The following is a 20,391-nucleotide window of genomic DNA, read 5'->3' as shown; positions in this document are numbered from 1 at the left end:
TGTCCCCGGCCCTCCCTCTTCTCCAACCCCATCGGCCATCTTGATGGCCCTCATTTCCACAGCAGGGTCTGTGGTGGTTTCAAAACACATCTATAAGAAACCGGAAACTCTTTGAGGGCTTTATTTCTGGCCCCAGGAGCAGCCTCTAAGCACATGTAAAGCAAAGGAGAGTCAATGCCTCAGGAAGAAGCCCTCAGCTAATGACAGATGGGGATGTGGTAGGAAAACACTCGGGCTCCCTTGCCCCTCAGCTGAAATAACTCTGAAATGCACGCTCTATACTGTCTCCCAGAGTTCCTCAGCCAGAGTGAGCGCCAGTGGTCCACAGCAGAACTTGCTTGGTAGCACCAGTATTTCCTAGAAAGCCCCCCAAATAGACCGCATACATTGGAAAATAAATCTATGTCCATAAATCACCCTTCAAAAGGTGTAAGCTAATTCCCTTCCTGTTGAATAGGGGCCACAAACCATTGTACTAGCTAATATTTTTCCCCCTTGGATGTGATGTCACCCCATTGGAAATGCCTGGTCTAGGGGAAGCCAGCCACCAAGTTGTGAGGACATGTAAACAGCCCGTAGAGAGGCCCATGTGTAGAGAAACTGAGGCTTCCCAGCAAGAACTAGCACCAGCTTGCCAGCCATCTGAATGAGCCACCTTGAAAGCTAATCTTCCAGCCCCAAACAAGTAGTCAAGGAGACTACAGCCCTGGCCAATCTCTCTCTCTTTTTTTAAAATATTTTTATTGGTAAATCCTCACACACATACAGTCCATACATGGTGTACAATCAGTGGCTCACAATATCATCACATAGTTGTGTATTCATCACCAGGATCACTTTTTAGAACATTTGCATCACTCCAGAAAAAGAAAAAAACTCATACATCCCATATCCCATACCTCTCCCTCTCATTGACCACTAGTATTTCCATCTACCCAGTTTTTTATTTTACCCTTTGTCCCCCCTATTATTTATTTATTTTTATCCATATTTTTTATTCATCTGTCCATACTCTGGATAAAAGGAGCATCAGACAAAGGTTTTCACAATCACATGGTCACTCACATTGTAAAAGTCACATCTTTAGACAATTGTCTTCAAGAATCAAGGCTCAGGAACTTCCCTCCAGCCACTTTTATACACCATAAACTAAAAAGGGATATCTATATAATGCATAAGAATAACCTCCAGGATAACCTTTCGACTCTATTTGAAATCTCTCAGCTACTGACTTGGCCAATATCTTTTAACTGTCCAGCTATGCATCTCCCAAATTCCTAATCACAGGAACTAAAGAATATAATAAAAATTTCTTGTTTTAAGTCACTAAATTACTTTATTTTTTTGTATGCTGTATGGTGGGGGTCACATTTCATTCTTTTTCCATGTGACTATCCTGTTATTAAAGCACCATTTGTTGATTTTTTTTGGCGGGGGGAGAAGTGCATGGGCCAGAGCCACTAAATTTTGAGATAATTCACTTAGCAATAAATAGGAACTTGCTGTTACATTTACTAGGGCATTTTCATTGAGATACTTGTATGGCTTGTTGTTCATTTCTCTCTCACAGTTCTGGGAGTTCTTCAGATTTCTGCATAAACCTTACCCTCAGAGAGGCATTCCCTACCCTCAGAATCTGTGATGGTTAATTTCATGTGTCAACTTGCTACCTTACAGTGTCCTGTTGATTAGTCAAGTGAGCACTGGCCTGATTGTAACTGTGGCAGTATAGCATAGATGGCTCTAACTCATTAGTCATTTGATTACATCTATGGCTGATTGTATCCACAATCAACAAAGGACACTGCCTTCAGCAATGAGGGCAATCTCCTCACCCAATCAGTTGGAAGCCTTAAAGGAGAACTGAGGATCTCAACAGTCAGAAAGAATTTCCATCTCTACTACAGTAAAATAGCTTCTCCTGTAGAATTCAACATTACTTTTCTCGAATTTCTAACTTCTGACCTGTACTAGAGAATTCACACTTGCCAATTCCCACCAAAATGCCAATTCCTATTTTTAAAATCTCTTTGTATTTACATAAATCCTGTCAGTTCTGTTTCTCTGGAGAAAACCATGACTTATATGGAGCCACTCTCAGTTTCCTTACTTTACTTCATGTTTTCTTCCCAGCACTTAATTCTACCAGAAAGGTTATATTTATTTATTTACAGCCTCTCTCTCCCAGTAGAAAGTAAACTCCGTGAGGACAGGGACCCTGTTGGAATCATTTCCTGCCCGATGTCCCTCAAACAGTGGCTGCCAGAATAGAAATGGAGTTGTGGAAGGAGCGACGGTGGAAGGATGTGCTCAGGGAGACATTCTAAGGTGAGCGGAACATATTTCTGCTTGGTGATGGAGAGATGTAAAAGTGGGCAGCTTCAGAACCTTTCCCCTGCAAGGGAGAAAGCTGGGGAAAGATCCCTACAGGAATGGACATGGAGGAGAAGGAATTGGTGCCTTATAGAGAGGAATGTGGATGGCCAAGGCCAGAGCCAGAAAGAATGGAGAACTGGGGTGGAGAACTATGTTTTTGCCTCCCCTAGTTATTTATTTCAAAGGAAATCCCACAGGTAAGGTAGCCCCTGACCCAATCTATTTCCCAGCAAATGAGCTGTTATTATTAAGAATTTGTTCCCTGCATTATCATGCTGAGTGGTTAATGGCTTGGAATTTCTTTTTCAGACATAAAAATAAGCTTTACGCACTTCTTCTGAAACAATTGTTCTTCCTATTCCTCTTCCCCATAGAATAATCCTTTATTTTTCAATATCACCTCTAAAGTTTTATTCACTATGCAATGCCCCAGACATGTCAATCATGACTAAGTCACTGTGTAACTTATTATTCAAACTTGGATTCTTTCGAAAGTGAAAGGAGCTCTATCTGTAATTACACTGGCATAACACAGATAAACTGGAACAAACGCCCATAGGCCTGCAAAAGGGATGACCATTTGGTGGCTGTGTTTTATGTTCATGACCCCGCCCTGTTCCCCTGCAGACTGGACTATGGTGGCAGCTGTCCTAAGGATGGCAGATCCAAGGCCTACCAGTGACATGAACTGAATGCTACTTAGCTATGATCATATAATTCTCATTCTTTTTTTTGTTAATTTCTATTTATTTATTTATTTATTTACATGAACAGGCACTGGGAAATGAACCCAGGTCTTCAGCATGGCAAGCGAGACCTCTGCCACTGAGCCACCACTGCCCACCCACTCCTCATTCTTTATACATCTTTTCTTAGCTTTGTTGCTACTTTCTCACAACTTGTGCCTGCATATCCCTAGTTTGCCTTTATATGTCACTTACCCACTGCTAAGGCTTAATCATCTTTTCATTACTTAGTTGATATTCCCAATAGACAGTTCAAAAAGAAGAGGGATATTACAATCAAGGCTAACTTTCACTGAGCACTGAGATACAAGGACTAGTCCACTGGTTTACAAAGTTTTGGTTCCTTGACCAGCAGTATACAGATCCCAGGAAACCTGTTAGAAATGAACTACTACATCAGAAACTCTGGGCTGAAGGGCCGGGCAATTTGTGGTTTCACAAGCCCTCCAGGTGATTCTGATGCACAGGCAAGTCTGAGACTCACTGATAGGCTAAAGACATCATGCGTGAAATTTAATCCTTACTTGCTGCCCAAAATGTGGGCTGTGGACCAGCAGCATGGGCATCACCACTTGGGAGCTTATTACAGCTGCAGACCCCATTCCAGACCCCCTGCATCAGAACCTGCATTTTAACAGGATTCTCCAGGTGATTCGTGTGCACCTGCTTTTGCACTAAACACTAAGGTGAGTATAATCCATAGTAAGGCCTGCCAGTTTGGCTTTCCCTGGGCTCCTGAGTTTATGTCCTTAAAATTAATGCTTTATTTCTTGAAGTAATTTACATGCCTCTCTGGTCCCTGAATCACAAAGGGCCCTCTCCGACTCATACCACCCTGTTTGGGATACACCTCACCCCTCACTCCACCCCCATCCCCAGGGGGATATGATGGTCCAGTTCATTTCACTACCTTGTTCATACAAACGGGGTGCTCTCCTTTTTCTTTAGGTAAGCCGTGTTTTCTCCTCTTCAAATGGGAGATGCTGGAGCTGCACTGTCCAGTGCAGTGACCATTAGGCACAGGTGGTCACTGAGCACTTGAAGTTTGGCTAGTCCAAACTGATACGTGAGGTAAGCATAAAACACACCCCAGATGTTGAAGAAGATAAAATATCTCATCAACAATTTTTATATTGATTATATGCCAGAATGATAACATTTTGGACATACTGGGTTAAAGAAAATATTTTATTAAAATTGGTTTCTTCTGTGTCATTGTGTCGCTACAAGAACCTTAAGATTGCACATGTATGTAATTAGCTGATTAAGTTAAAGCACAATCCCAATAAGACCAATTTAACTATGTTCTACTCAAGTACTAGGCTTTCTCTTTTGTGGCTATCCTTCTATTCAATAAAATTAAAGACCTTGTCAAAAAAAAAAAAAAAGGTTACATATTAGCATGCATTCTATCTCTACCAGAGCCTGTGGCTCCTCCTTTAGAGAGAAAGCTCCCTGAGGGCAGGTATAATCTCTCTTCCTTGCTCTGTATCTGTGGGGTAGCTGATGGCTGGGGGTAAGCGACCGTACTAAGTCAGTCACACAGACACAAAGCACACAGCATGCAACTCAGGAGACAACCCTCAGGGGAAAATGGAAGGCGTCTGCTTTATTCAGGAAGTGCACAGGCTTATATAGGCTGGGAAGCATGCAGGGACACATGTCGGGCTGGGATTGGTGGTCGTTGTTGCTAGGCTGGAGGGCAGATTTCAGGTTAGCCATTTTGTGTTGCCTTGCATCAGCCACGGCAGCCATATTAGCGATGTTTTATGGCTTCTCCAACAATAGCGATATTTTATGGCTTCTCCAACATGTACCAAGCCTTGCTGTCCCACTCAGGAGGTGGGTGTCAGAGATGACTTCAGAGACAGCCTTTCCAGGGGCTCAGACCAGGGTTGCTTCCCACTGGTTAAGATCCCTTTCTGCTCTGAATAGCTGCATGATTCTGTGGTTAAGGTGCTTGTCCTCATAGGAATACTACATGTTTCTTGGCCCTGAATCCCAAATTGAAAGTCAGACCAAGTAACTTTCTCTCCTCCTCTCCATACAGGATTATTGTCACCACTTTTCCTCTGTGCATAGTTCTGAGGTTCAAATAATTAGAAGGCTACTATTAATTGAGGCCTACTTTTGCAGTGCTGAGCTTATCTTTACACCACCCTGTGGGGCAGCCATTAGCTCAAGTTTACAGAAATGGAAACAAGGCTCAGAAAGATTAGTTACCTCCTAATTAGAGATGAGTAGAGCTAAAATTCAATCCAAACCACCGACTTTCCATTGTGGACAACACTACCTCCTAATTTGGCCACTAAGGAGTTAAAATGCTCTACATATCTACTACACTCTTAATTCTAGGACCTCTGCTCTTTCTAATGAAGTATAGCCCAGAAAGCTGGGGAGCTAAATTCCCTTTGTCTAAAAGTAGGGCTAGCCTGGCACAGTTGATAACTTGTCCATGTTAGAAGGGATGGGAGCAGAGTGGATCCTTCCAGGTCTAAGGTTTACAGGGTGGCCCCCAATCACAGATCAGCTGAAATTGGCCTGCAACACAAAAGCACAATGCATATAGGGCCCACCTATTTTAAATAGGTTGCAGCTTCCAGGCCATCCTTTATCTCCTAGTTTAGAAGGATAAAACATATTAAAGAGTCTGGGCCTTACCGTCCCAAAATTAAAATCAAAAGCTGCATTCCTCTATAGCTCTCTTGACTTGCTCCTTTACCCTGCCCATGTACCATGACCTACTAAAATATTTTCTGCTTGATAGACACCAGAACTAATTTCCTGAACAATGGAAACTGAAATAAAGGCTTTCAGATTATCTAGGTTTACATAACTCCCCTGCTCTCCCTAACCCTCTCTACTCTTCCTTTAACATGGATCTTAGAAAATGAGGGCCAGCCCCGGCTATAGAGACCATGACTTCACACCCTGTATTCTGCAGAAATAGAAGCCCAGGGATTTAAAGTCACACATCTGGTTGGGAAAACTTGGGACCCGAATCTTGGATCCCTGGCATACTTCAGTGCTTATTTCACTTCCCCTGCTCCAAATAGAAAATAGGAAAAGTGAATGGAGAGATTTTAATTTGTGAGATTCAGTTAAAAGTTTAGACAGTGAAAAGTACATAACATAGGGGAAAGCATGGCACCAGGACAGTGGAGAAGAGGTCCATCCCAAGGGCCTGACCAGCAGCCACTTTCCATCTGGAATGCCCCAGCCCACAGGCATTTGAAGGTCATTAAAATAAATGAGTCATTCAGTTAAAGAATTTGGGGAAAGTATCCAAACTATGCACATTCTGGTCTGTGAAACTGCCTGTTTGCTCTTCCAAGGATACAGGGAAAACAGGCAAGGAGTGGCCAATGACCCAGGTGTATTGCACCTCCTTCTGGTACCTTCTCTGGCTACCTCAAACCTCCATTCATAAAATGACCTTCTGGACAACCAGGCTGGGAGGCCTGTCCTCTAAGGACAGAGGTGAGTCTGACTCCCTGTTTTACAAGCTCTTAGAAAGGCCTGAAGGGTTGAAACAACCTTGCCTCACTTCTGAGGGAGTAATAGTCCCCCACGTCCTTTCAGACCTCAAGATCTTTAGGCACCAGCCAGTGGGCTGAACTGGAAATGTTCTCACCTGTGGGGAAGCTTCTGCTGGCCAGGGGACACACTTGTAGCAAAATAAATAGTTTTATTTACAGTCAAATGTTCTAAAGTTAATAAGAGTTTTTAAGTACAGAGGACGGGAAAAAGAATGTTGAAGTAATTAACCAGTATTAACATATAGGTGTGTTTATTTCCTATATATTTTTCTGAGTTTTCCAATTTTATATTATAATGGACATGTGTTACTTTATAATGATGATGATAAACATTCCTTATTCATTTCCCAAATATTTCAGTATATACCACATGTCAGAGATTGTTCTAGATGCTGGCAATTCAACAGTGATTAAGACAGACAAAGTCTCTCTCTCTTGGTGCTTCCATTTAGTGAGAGGGTGGGGGTGGAGGAGGCAATTTAATGTGAGACAGCGCTAAGTCCTAGGGAGATGATGGAGAGTCATGAGAATAGAGTGGTCAGAAGAGTCTTCTCTAAAGAGGTGATATTTGGGGAGAGACCTGAGGAAATGGAGGCTGAGTCAGATGAAGGGCTGAGGAAAGAACCCTTCTTCTAGAGCAAACAGGCTTTGTCAGGCCTGGATAAGAAGACTAGTGTCAGTCTAAGCATGAGGGGAAGCCATAGGAAGAGTTGAGCAGGACAAACATTTTCTGCTGGGTTGCCTTTCTCGTTTGCAGGGAACCTATCTCTTCCAGTAGATTGGAAGGTCCTGGGTTCAAGGATGAGGGGTGCTTCTTGTAGGTTCTCCATCTCCCAAAAGAAAACCTGAAAGCAGGTGTTAGAAGACCTGGGGGAATTGCCAACTCATCTCCCACTAGGACTCTCACCTCTACTGTTAGCTGGTACTCACCTTCTACTGTTAGCTCCACTGTCACCTGGCGGGCACCGCTACCATTGGTAGCTTCACAGGTATACTTTCCTTTGTCCTCCTCTCGGACGGCATGGATGACAAGGCTGAAAGTCCCCCGGATACTGCAATCCAGCAGGAAGCGGCTCCCACTGGTGATGAGTTGCCCATTTCTGTGCCATGTCACCCGGGGCTCTGGGTAACCTCGGACCTTCAAGAGAAAGAAGAAAGGGTAAGAACTTATATTTAATGAATATTCACTATGTGTCAGGTATTGCTCTAGATGCTTTTTTTGTGTGTGTGTTAACTTATCTAATCCTTACAGCAATCCTATAAGGAAGTTTTTCTCCATTTTACAGATGAGGAAATTGAGGCACAAAGTTTTGGTAAATTTCCCAAGGTCTCCCAGGAACAAAGTCATAGAGGACTCCTGGCTCCAGGGTCTACTATATAAGAGACTTTCAGGCTTTATTGCATATTACTATCTACAGGGGAGCTTTAAAAAAGCACTACTGCCCAAGCCAATTAAATCAGAATCTCAGGAGTGGGGCCCAGCATGTTCTAGACCAGTGCTTCTCATTCCTAACATGCAAATTAATCACTTGGGAATCCCTATAAATGCAAAAGTGAGGCCTGAGATTCTGTAGTTCAGACAAGCTCTCAGATGATGCTGATACTGTGGGTTCCTGGAACTCATGTTGAGGTTATAGACCTGTGCTGTCCAACATGTATAGCCACTAGCCACATGTGGGGACTGAGCCCTAGATATGTGGCTAGCTGTAACTAAGTTGGACTATAACTTACACACTGAATTTCAAAGGCCTATTATGAAAAAAATAATGTAAAATATCTCAATATCTAAAATATTGACTATATGCTAAGATATTTTTGATACATTGGATTAAATAAAATAACATTAAAATAAATTCCACCTGTATTTAAAATATTTTTTTTACTTTTTTAATGTGGTACTAGAAAATTTACAATTACATACAAGGCTCTCATATTTCTATTGGGCAATGCTGCTCTAGAGTACTCTGCCTTTCTCTAATAATAGTTAGCAGTTAACATTTGTTGAGTGCTAAGTGTTAAGCACTTTTCTAAGCACTTGAATCATTGAGCCTGATAGCAACTCTTTAAGAGAGAAGATATTTCCCAAGAGGGAGGAGAATGCAGAAATAAATTCAAACAACTGGCTCTTCAGAGGAGCAGGGCTCAGTATAGCACATCAATGTATATACTGGGATGTGAATTGTAGAAATTTTTTTGCAATGGAAAATACACAGAAGACATCATAGAAGCCTCCTGAGGATAAAACTGTTTTCATTACAAAAATGGTGGTAGCAATAGCTTTCATCCACATATCCAAGAAAAGACAGAATGAATATTAATGAATGAAACTAAAATTCATTGCAATGGTCCTGAATTGCAATTACAAAGAAAGTCTTCAACAATCTCTAGTATTAATTCTACTCACATCCTCTAGCAAGGTCAGAAAGCAACGTTATATCTGTGATATGGAAGAAAGGCAGAGGTGGGAAGTGTATGCATGAATGCCTAGGAGTCTAAATATATAGAGCTCATTCCCTAAGCATATCATTGGAAGAAGAATTGTATTAAAAAGCATCAGCAATCGTCTTTGGACTGGGCTCAGGTCTCTTCCCAGGTGTGCAGCTCTTTCCCCATCCTTAGACCCAATTCTCAGTAGCCAGGACACAGATTTCTTCCTAGGGAACGTAAGCCTCAAATCACAGTGATAATCCCCAAAGTATTATTCCATATAGTTAGTCCTTAAGCGCCAGTTTATGAACCTCACACGACTTGCCTCCCCAACATCCACTAATTTATAGACAGGAGGCTTTAATCAAAAAGAAACAAAAAGGAAACCGAACACCAAAACAGTATTACCTACCTTATTTACAGTTTCTAGAAACAAAAGAATCCATTCCCCAATCAAAATCAAAACTATAGTCATGACTAGGATTGAGTATTTATGAGGAAATGCTTAGATTCAGAAGTCATTCCCCCCAAAGCATGCCAACTATGCTTGAAGCTGTTACTGTCTCACCAACGTAAATGTATCATATCTTAGGCTGACAATGTTGAAGGGGATCATGTAGGTCCCAGACGTATTATAATATAAAACCCATGTGGAAGGTGGGATTGTAGATCTCTCCTCTTTTCCTTTTTCGTAACTATTATTTTCTGATATTTCTGCAAATAACACACCTGGCCTTCATAAAATAAGAAAACCTTTAAATAAAAATAAACGTTCCTTTTGTATTAGAGTGTGTATAATGAATGTATAGCACAAACTCATTACAGACGTACCTCAGAGACACTGCAGGTTTGGTTCCAGACCACCACAATGAGACAAGTATCACAATAAAGCAAGTCATGAATTTTTTGGTTTCCCAGTGCATGTAAAAGCTATGTTTGTGCACACTGTAGTCTATTAAGTCTGCAATAGCACTTGTCTAAAAAAAAATGTACATACCTTATTTTAAAATGTTTTATTGCTAAAAATGCTAACCATCATCTGACTTTCTTCAGCGAGTCATACTCTTTTTGCTGGTGGAGGGTCTTGCCTCAATGTTGATGGCTGTTGACTGATGAGGGTGGGAGCTGCTGAAGCTTGGGGTAGCTGTGACAATTTCTTCAAATAATATAACAATGAAATCTGCTATATCATTTGACTCTTCCTTTCACAAAAGTTTGTTCTGTAGCATGCAGCTCTGTTTGACAGCATTTTACCACAGCAGAACATCTTTGAAAATTGCAATCCTCTCAAACTCTGCCACTGCTTTATCAATGAAGTTTAGGCAAACTTCCAAATCTTTTGTTGGCATTTCAACAATATTTATGACATCTTTACCAGGAGTAGATTCCATCTCAAAGAACCACTTTTTTTGCTCATAATTAAGAAGCAACTCTTCATCCATTCAAGTTTTATCATGAGATTACAGCAATCCAGTTACATCTTAAAGCTCCACTTCTAATTCTACCTCTCTTGCTATTTTCACCACATCTGCAGTTACTTCCTCCACTTAAGACGTGAACCACTCAGTCATCCATAAGGGTTGGAATCAACTTCTTTCAAATTCCTGTAAATGGTGATATTTTGACCTCCTCTCATGAACTGTAAATGTTCTTAATGGCTTCTAGAATTGTGAATCCTTTCCAGATGATTTTCAGTTTACTTTGCTCAGACCTATCAGAGGAATCACTTTGTATGGCAGCTATAGCCTTACAAAATGTATTTCTTTAACAATGATAATTGAAAGTTGAAATGACTCCTTGATCCATGGGCTACAGAATGGATGTTGTGTTAGTAGGTAGGGAAACATTTATCTAATTATACATTTTCATCAGAGCTCTTGGGTGACCTTGAGTATGGTCACGGTGCATTGTCAATGAGCAGCAACATTTTGAAATGATCCTTTTTTTTTTGTCTGTGCAGTATGTCTCAACATTGGGCTTAAAATATTAGTAAACCATACTGTAAACAGATGTGCTGTCACCCAGGCTTTGTTCCATTTATAGTGCACAGGCAGTGTAGATTTAGCATAAAGGGCCCTACGATTTTCAAAACTATTAATGAGCATTGGCTCAACTTCAAGTATCCAGCTGCATTAGCCCCTGACAACAGAGTCAGCCTGTCTTTTGAAGTTTTGAAGCCTTGAAGCCAGGCTTCTCTTCTCTAGCTATGAAAGTCCTGGATGGCAGCTTCTTCCAATAGAAAGCTGTTTCATCTATGCTGAAAATCTGTCGTTTAGTGTAGCCACCTTCATCAATGATGTTAGCTAGACCTTTAGCACTTGTTGCTTCACCTTGCACTTCTATGTTATGGAGACTGCTTTTCTCCTTAAATCTCATGAACCAACATCTGCTAGCTTCAAACTTTTCTTCTACAGCTTCCTCATGTACCTCAGCCTTCATAGAACTGAAGAGAATTAGGAGCTTGCTCTGGATTAGGCTTTGGCTTAAGAGAATGCTGTGGTTGGTTTGATCTTCTATCCAGACCACTAAAACTTTCTGCATATGAGCAGTAAGGCTGTTTCACTTTCTTATCATTTATGTATTCACTGGAGTAGCACTTTAAGTTTCCTTTAAAAACTTTCCCTACAACTTGGCTAACTTGGCTTAGCTTTTGGCCTATCTCAAGCTTTTGACACGCTTTCCTCACGAAGCCTAATTATTTTTAGCTTTTCATTTAAAATGAGATGCATAGGATTCTTACTTTCACTTGAACACTTATAGTGCATTGTAGGGTTATTAATTTCAATATTGTTGGTCTCAGGGAATAAGGAGGCCCAAGGAAAGGGAGAGAGATGTGAGAATGTCCAGTTGGTGGAACAGTCAGAACACACACTTATCAATTAAATTTGCCATCATATGGGCATGGTTCATAGCTTCCCCAGAACAATGAGAATAGTACCCTGAAAGATCAGTGATCACAGACCACCCTAACAGATATAATAATAATGAAAAAGTTTTAAATACTGCAAGAATTACCAAAAATGAGACAGAGAACCGAAGCAAGCACCTGCTATTGGTGAAATAGACTTACTTGGTGCAAGTTTGCCATAAACTTCAATTTTTTAAAAATTCATATCTGCAAAGTGCAATAAAAAAAAGCACAATAAAACCAGGTATGCCTGAAATGTGTTGAGGCCCTCAAGGCCTCAAATGGAAATCAAAGAGCTATCCAAATACGTATAATGCAAGTTCAAATGTGACAAATGTCATGTATCCATGTCATCTTGTGGTGCTATCTTGGCACAAGGGAGCATGCAAAGGAATATCAGACAACAGTCACCATGTTAAAGCATTATTCTACTCATTTTCAGGAAACAACTAAAAGGAAATATTTTCCTACAGAGAAAAGAACCTTGGGCAAATTACCACCCTGGTAGACAGGGCCAACCTAACCTCCAGACCACATACCCCTCTGTCAGCTTCAGAGAAAGGTAGTGCAGAGTCCTGCAGTCAGGGGGAGATAAATCATTAACTGCACCAAAGGCGTCAGCATTCCATCAGCAAGCATTCTGGCCCCCTGCAGCAGGGCTAACCTTGGTGGCCTGTCAGACCCTGGGGCATCAATGATTAACCGGGGACATTGCAAGAGTTCCAGACCTCAGGGACAGAGATCTCTCTCTTCTCATTTCCTATACATTCACATTCACACCCTAAATTTACCTCTCAAGTACCCTGGGAAGATAATAAAATATCCACGGATTTTAAAATATGATGAAATTGGCATCACTTAGAAAGCTGCACATTGCAGATGTAAACATATATTTATAACACTTTGCATCTGAGGCAAAACAGGAATTTCTCTGACCTTGCTCAGTTCCAAAGTCTGAATGATTTGCAACTTCAATTCTTGTCCTCTCACTATGGGAAAAACTTGCTCGGCCAATACCTAAAAATGATTCAACTTAAATAAATCCACTGTTACTGTCTGCCCACTCTACTGGGCTCCTGGGTACAGAGGGAAGACATCTGTGGGATGCAAGATGGCAGCCCTGACCTCCCTGTGTACATTATCAGCTTTCATCATTGACCTTCATCCAAGAAGCCACAGCTGGGATTTTGGAGGGTAACTCTCCACCAAGACCACAGTAACAACCTGCTGACATTTTAGTTTTCAAAGGGCCTTCATGTATAGAATCTTACTTGATTCTTACACCACAATGTTAGAGATGTCTTAGGTTGGGCTCCCCAAAATCAGAGCCTGACACAAGGATTCAGAGAAGGCTATTTGCTAACCTATACCAATCAACCCTCAGAGCATCTGGGGAATGGATGTCCTGGCCTGATGAAGGGGATCTATGGGCGGGACACCTACAGTGTCTATGACAGCATGCAAAGCCAACTGCATTCTTCAGACCATTTTAAGGTGAGAGACATGGTCTAGAGAAGTGGATGATTTGCCAGTGATCTAATGTGAACAATTAAGTGGCAGTTCTGGACCACAATTCTGGTCTCCAAGTTTAGTGGTTATCACTCTATACCTCATTATAAATTCATCTTTTCAGTGAGGCAAACACTATCACACCCTGTAGTAGTCAGATTCAGGTGTCACCTTGACCAGGTGATGGGGCCCAGTTCTGTTACTATGGACTTAAATCATCAGCATGTGAATTTCATCAATGGCTGATTACATCTGCAGTTGCCAAGGGGTGTACGATGAGTGAGACTTAAAGAAAGAGAAGCAGCTCAGTACAGCTTGGCAGCCTGGCACAATGCAGTTTAGGGCTCAGAGCTGACACAGACCTGGACATTTGGAGATGCAGGAAGGAATCTCCCCAGGGAAAGTCTGAACCCAGAAGCCAGGAGGGAAGGCCAGCAGATATCACCGTGTGCTTCCCCAATTAGTAATTTCTAACTAAATAAATCCTTGTTATAATAAATGATCCATCTTTGGTGTATTGCATTCTGGCAGCATTAGCAAACTAAAACACACCCAAAACACTGATGAATAGCTGTATCTAATATATCCTAAATGTTCTCTGGGCTAAAGCAACATTTGCTATGCACTTTTGGAAAAGGTCAAAGTGTTCACTAATGATATGGTGTTGCCATATGCAAGTCTTGGCTGTTCTCTCAGATTCACAATAGGACGGGATTCGTGCCATGCATATGCCCAAGACACTCCCCAGAGACCAATGGTACATTGATCTGAGAGCTGGGGCCTGAGTCCTGAGTCTGGCTTGGCTTCCTAGACTCTCTAGGTTGTAATTCCTTTTATTGATAAGAAAACGACTCTTGATCTCTTAGGTTCCTTCTCTCTCTGAAATGTCTTGGTTCTAATGGTGACCCACTTAGCTTCTTGGGGAAAATTCTTTCCTTTCCTCTTCATTCTCCTCTGGGTCCAACCCACAGCCGTAGTACCCTCTAATCCTCCATATGGGAAAACCAAGTGACCACAAGAAGAAATACTCATGAATGTGAAATAGCTAGTCCCAAGTTTTTGGAAATGGCCCGAAAGAAAGAGCACTCTAAAGAGAATCACATTTTTGCCACGGTAACCACATTTAATTGGAGACTGTGTTCTTTAATGAAAGTCCAGTATCAAATAAATCACGGGCATAAGCAATAACTTGTCATAAAAATAAAGACATAGTAACCATAACCCCCATAATAACGTAAAATAGTAAAACTATGCTCCAGCTCCATAAAATGTCCTCAAAAACCTTTATGGCCTCAAAAGGCCTTTAAAAGAACAGGGGATGGGGGGGATCATTTTTTATTTGTTGGATAGATGAGAAAGCTGAACTGCAGGAGGCCTTGTCTCACCTGAGAGGCTTTCTTTTTTCTTTTTCAGAAACTGGTGCTGTCTTGTGATTTTACTTCATGATTAAAGGTGAAACATTCATGAGGGGCACTAATTTGATTTTTCTCTAACGCGTGAAGGGCTTTCAATTGAGTTTCCTGAGGCATGTTACTGCAGCCTAAGCCCAGAGGAGAGGCAGGTTCTCTGTCTCCATTGAACACATCTGCTTGGTGAGTAGCAGAAAGGAGGTGATTTTGCTATCTTTTATCATTTCCTACAGGTCTTTTGTTCCTGGACCCTGAGTTCCTTAAATCCACTCAGTGGCTGACCAGGAGCCAGGTCTGAGCAGGAGATGCAACTGAGGCTCTGTCCAACTCGGCAGGGAGGGAGACCCAAAAGAGAGACATCAGAATTGAGCTAAGGCCATGGTAAAAACAGACTGCCCAGCAGTGAGCTGAGAAATCTTTAGGGTGGGGGGAGAAAAGACTCAAGGGGTTATCAGTAAGTATTTATTTGAATTTTGTTGATTACTTGAACTGATGCCGAGCCTGAAGGATGGGACACTAAGAAAACCTCTCAGATGGCGTCTCTCCCCTAAGCTACAACACCATCATCTATATACTCGCAATTGCCTGCCACTCTGTAGCACATTACTCTGAAATGTAATTACCCTGTTAACAGGCAGTTTCTTCTACAACAAATAAATTCTATTATAAATGGTAAAAACAGAGCTGGTGATTAAAAACTGTAAAATAGTAGGAAATAAAACCAATAATGCAAAGGAATTAGTTTGAAGAAAAGGATCCTCCAAGTGTAACAGGCTCACTCAATTAATGGACACGGATGTACAGAAAAGAGGATCAAACATTAATACCCAAACCAAATTAGACCACAGAATATTTATCTAAAACTTACATCATGGGTGTATAATTGAGGGTGAAGAGTGAAGGGCAAGCCACGGGCATGGCATGACCAAGCTTAGGAGCCTGCATGTGTCTGTGTCAGCAGTTGGCACACGGCCCCACAGACAGCCAGGCACTTAATTAAGGCTTAAATAATCCTGTTGCCAACAGTCAAAAAAAGCCTTAACTGAACCCACAGAATGCACCAGGAAGAGATCATACCCGCTAAAAACAGCAATTAGTGAGAAGCTTAAATCCCCTCTCCCCTGCCCAGTCTACCTTGTGAAACAGTGATTACAAAAGTGCTTGGATGAAAAATAAAATCAGAATGTAGAGAATGCAGCCACCCACTCCCCTGCCTGCCCAGCAAATGCCACATCGATCTTCAGTGACAGATAAAGTTCCTATCTATAATGTCTCTTCTTTTTTTTATGGCATGTTTTCTTTTCTCATGGCCCAAGACATGGAGACCTGTGCACCTCCCCACATCTCTATGTCTGAGGATTTCTCATTTCTCCCACCAGAGAGCAGTGCGGAGGTTACAGCCAGGCAGCCTTGGGTTGCACATCAAGTCTGAGAGGTCACCCTCCCACGGCGGCTCTCCAATCTCTACGTACAAGTTGAGATATACTCTCACACATATTAAAATATTAATGAGAGCATGTGGCATTGTAGAGGCTTAACAAATAGTGTTTTGTTTTGTTTTGTTTTGATTTGTTCAGGATCTCCTGCCCCATTTCTGGGATACTCACCCTATCCCTCCTTTAGGGCACCTGCTCACTCTCCTCTGCCCGTTATGTGTGACCCTGGTGGGGATGCCAATCAGTGAACTGCCTCCAGGCCAAAGTGCTTAGTCTAAAAAAACTGGGCCTATGATCCAGGCCAGTCAGTCAGAGAGGTCTTCCCTATAATTTTATCTTTGAATATCAGGAGACGGAAGCTGTTTTTTTTATCAGGGATCCAAACTGGGATTATGTAAGTCTGAAGCTGTCTGCAGCCATCCTCTCCCACCCTCACTTCCTATTTTCTTGCCTCTACCCAAGAGGAGGAAGCCATCTGAAGGAGAATAAGACCTCACACATACAGAGAAGGAGAGAAGAAAAGGAGACATTGTCTGACAAAGTTATGGAGAATGCTTGATCCACTCAGTTATATGAGACGATCCATCTTATTTACTTAACCTAGCTGGTGTTGGTTTCTCGTCATTTGCAAACAACAGTATTGATAGGAAGGTTTAGGGCCTCTGAAGGAAGAATGAGTTTAGCACAGGCACTGGATGCACAAATCATTGTCCGAGCTTGGGAAAGTTACGTGACCTATCCAACCCTTGGTTTGCAAAACTGAATGGTATCTCACCTGGATTTCACTCTAAATGGGAACGATACCAATACCTACTTCCATGGGGAAGTTTACAATCCGATGAGATAACACATTTACAGTAACACATTAATAGATGTGAGAGTTAGTTCCTCCCTCTCTTTTCTTCAGTGTCAATAATTCCTCATAATTGGGTGCCCTGGATCCATTTAGCTCCCAGCTTCTTTAACAGTGTCAAACTATTTTTGACCTTAGGAATAGCAGCATTTTGATGTCATGGGCTTGATGTGCCTCATCTTACACAATGTTCTTACAGACAGCTTCAAAGACGCCACATTCTTAACTAGATTAAAAACCTAGCACTTTGGGAGCACCTGTTCTGACTGAACTAGCTTATTATTTTTACTTAAAGAGCTAAAACCCCATTTGAAAAGTGACCACTGTTTTTATCTAACATTATCAAATATGTTTTAAAGGTTGTTTTGGTGCATGGTCCGGAAAGCAAAATATGTTTTAAAATAAAAAACCAGTCTGCAATTCTGTCTGCACCATTCATTATTCAACTCCTGTAATACCGTGTACAACTTTGAGACAGAGACCATTCCCTTGATTTCTGCTTCACTAACTAATGCAGCCCTGGAATTTCAAGGAGCATGGGTGAGTGTTGGGAAAGAAATAAGTCTGGGGTAATAAATCTGGAGTTTCTAGCCAGTCACAGTTGGACCTGCAGGGGCATAAATCACTGGCAGCAGGGATGAAGCAGAGGGCCGCTCCCCAAACAACACAAAGGCCATTCAACAACTTGTCCTTACCCCTCAAACAACAGAGCTCAGATGCCACAAGACTCAAGAACTGCCTACAGCAAGATGTGGTGGGAAGGTTCTGTCCTTCAAAGACTCTCTAAGAACATGGGGTTATCCTTCTTAAAGGCAGGAGTGGGCAAAAGTGACCTGGAGGGTTCCAACAACCCGAGAACACCATGCTTTGGTCTCCTTGGCTTAAATTCAGAATTTCTGGTCTCTCCAGACTGCCTCACTGCTCCAACACCTGCTCCACACGCACATCAACCGGGCCTTTTCTGTGAATTCTGGGGCACAAAGAATGCATTCTGCTTGGGTGCTCCCAGCTGGCAGGCTGGAAGGGAGGAGTGGAGCAGGCGGGGCTTTGGAACTAGAGCACTCACGCCACCTGCATCATTACACCAGGAAAGCATCTCTGTGACTCTGTTTCTCATAGTTGGCACATGTAGCAGATAGCAGCCAAGCAGTCATATAAAGATATTATTTTAGGAGAATATTCCACCCTGTGTCCCCAGCCACCCAAAGGCATCTTGAACTGCAGAGAGAATCATACCAGAAAGGAATCCAGAGTTGGTCCTCATGCAGTGTTTGTCTGACTTCCCCACCAGGATGAAAGAACGATCAAACATGTTTTCTTAAAATGTTTTTATTCTCATCAAAACAATAGATGCATGTGGTGAAATTTCAACCGATAATATGTCATAGCAAAAAATAGCTGGCCCTCGCTCCACTCCTTTCTATGCCCAATTTCCACTTCTTTGAAGCAATCATTTTCAACTTTTTTATCGATTTTTTCTGGTATTTTCTCCCATATTTCTAAACAACAGTCTTACATAACTATTCCTTTATTCTTTTTAATTTTAGGCATTATTTCTTATTCCCTTGCAATGAGATATAAGTATTTAGCTCTCAAATCTCCCCTCACATAAACCCTCTTCCTGTTCCCCAATAATTAGGTCACAATTTTTGGTTATATTAATGTACAGTGTTAACTATATTTTTAACTGTGCTCATTGCCAAGCCACATGGCATATTAAAATAACATTTTTTGACTTAGAGTTAAAAACCAACTTACTTTTGGCTTGCTTAGTGTTTTCTTGATCCCAGCTTCTCAAGAGAACTATGAATTCTTCTCCTCTATGATTAAATGCATCAGATAATTAATTCATCAGTGGCTGTTTTCTTCTTTGGAGACATCCTCTTTCTCTAATCTAAGCTGGTTGCTTTCATGGCTTGATGCAAAGTGGTCTTGGACATCTCTTCGCTATACTGAAAATTTACTGGCACATGCCACCATTTTGCTGGAACAGTGATTTCCTCCAGTGACTTCCTAAGAACGATTGAATAGAAGGGTACATTTTTGAGAAGTGTCATTTCCAAAAGTGTCAATATTTTACCCTTAAGCTGAATGGGCAGTTTGGCAGGGAAAAGAATTCCAGGTGGATATCATTTTCCTCAGGATTTTGATGGTATTGCTTCATAGCAATCCTCTGGCATCCAGTGTTGCTGTTGAGAAGTCTAGTACCATGCTGACTTCTGGCCTTTCACCTGGTGACTCGTTTCTTTTCAAGCTTTTAGAATCTTCCCTTCACTTTCTATAGGCTCTCTTTATCTCTGATAGCCTAAGATTTCATGATTATGTGGCTTGATGTGGGTCTTTGTTCATTCATTGTATTGGACCCTTGGTGGGACCTATCAATATTGGAAATGCATGTCCCTGAGTTTTGAGGGAATTTTGTGTTTTGATAATTCTCTCCCCACTATTTTTTTGTTCTCTTTATGGAACTCCTGTAAGTTGGATATTAGACCTAATTGACTGACTGTCCGCATTTCTTTTCTTTTCCCACCTATTTTTCTACCTATTGCATTTTATTCTCTCTAGGAGATTTCCTCAACTTTATCTTCCAACAAGTCTACTGATTTTATTACTTTGGCTATTATTAACTTAAAAATACCCTTTCTTTTAAGTGTTTTCTATATTGTTCTGAATAACATCCTTTTTTTATTTAACAGATACAACATCTCTGAGGTAAGATCAAGTTTCTTCAAAATTTTCTGTTCTTTGTAGTCTCTGCTTCTACTTTTTGATTTCTTTATGTCTCTTTCAGAGTAAAGACTCAGATATCTCGGGATTGATCCTTCATTGATTTTTTTTTGCATGGGCAGGTACCACAAATCAAACCTGATCTCTGACAAGGCAGGCAAGAAGTCTGCCTGCTGAGCCAATGTGTCCCACCCTTCATTGATTTTTTATGTATATCAAGTGGGAAATAAAAAGCTCTGTGCAGATAGGTCGGACCTATCAATTTATTGGCCCTCACAGTAGACTGGTAGGGTAAGGTCCCCAAACCATCAACACATGTAGATCTTTTCTTTTGAGATGATCATTTTCCACAAAGAAGAATCTTCCAATTTTCCGCTTTGGTGGTAGTGGTGATGATGTGGGGCACAGTACCAGCATTTAGGAAATGGAGTGAGGGAAGGTGGTGGGGCTCTTATTTCAGT

General features: G+C 41.4%; 1 protein-coding gene across 3 annotated transcripts in view; it reads right to left on the bottom strand.

Annotated features, from left to right (window-relative positions):
• Nucleotides 1–20,391, bottom strand: part of MYLK (myosin light chain kinase) — a 318,148-nt gene that overhangs the window by 139,843 nt on the left and 157,914 nt on the right. For all 3 annotated transcript variants that reach the window (XM_077118124.1, XM_077118122.1, XM_077118123.1), the window contains one exon: nucleotides 7,592–7,799. In XM_077118124.1, coding sequence (XP_076974239.1) covers nucleotides 7,592–7,799 — 208 coding nt within the window. The remainder of the gene's footprint in view (nucleotides 1–7,591; nucleotides 7,800–20,391) is intronic.

Source organism: Tamandua tetradactyla, chromosome 10 (genome assembly GCF_023851605.1).
Source record: "Tamandua tetradactyla isolate mTamTet1 chromosome 10, mTamTet1.pri, whole genome shotgun sequence".
In the NCBI taxonomy this organism is placed as follows: Eukaryota; Metazoa; Chordata; class Mammalia; order Pilosa; family Myrmecophagidae; genus Tamandua; species Tamandua tetradactyla.
The sequence above is the reverse complement of the archived record's forward strand: the minus strand, read 5'-3'. Positions and strand labels throughout refer to the sequence as shown.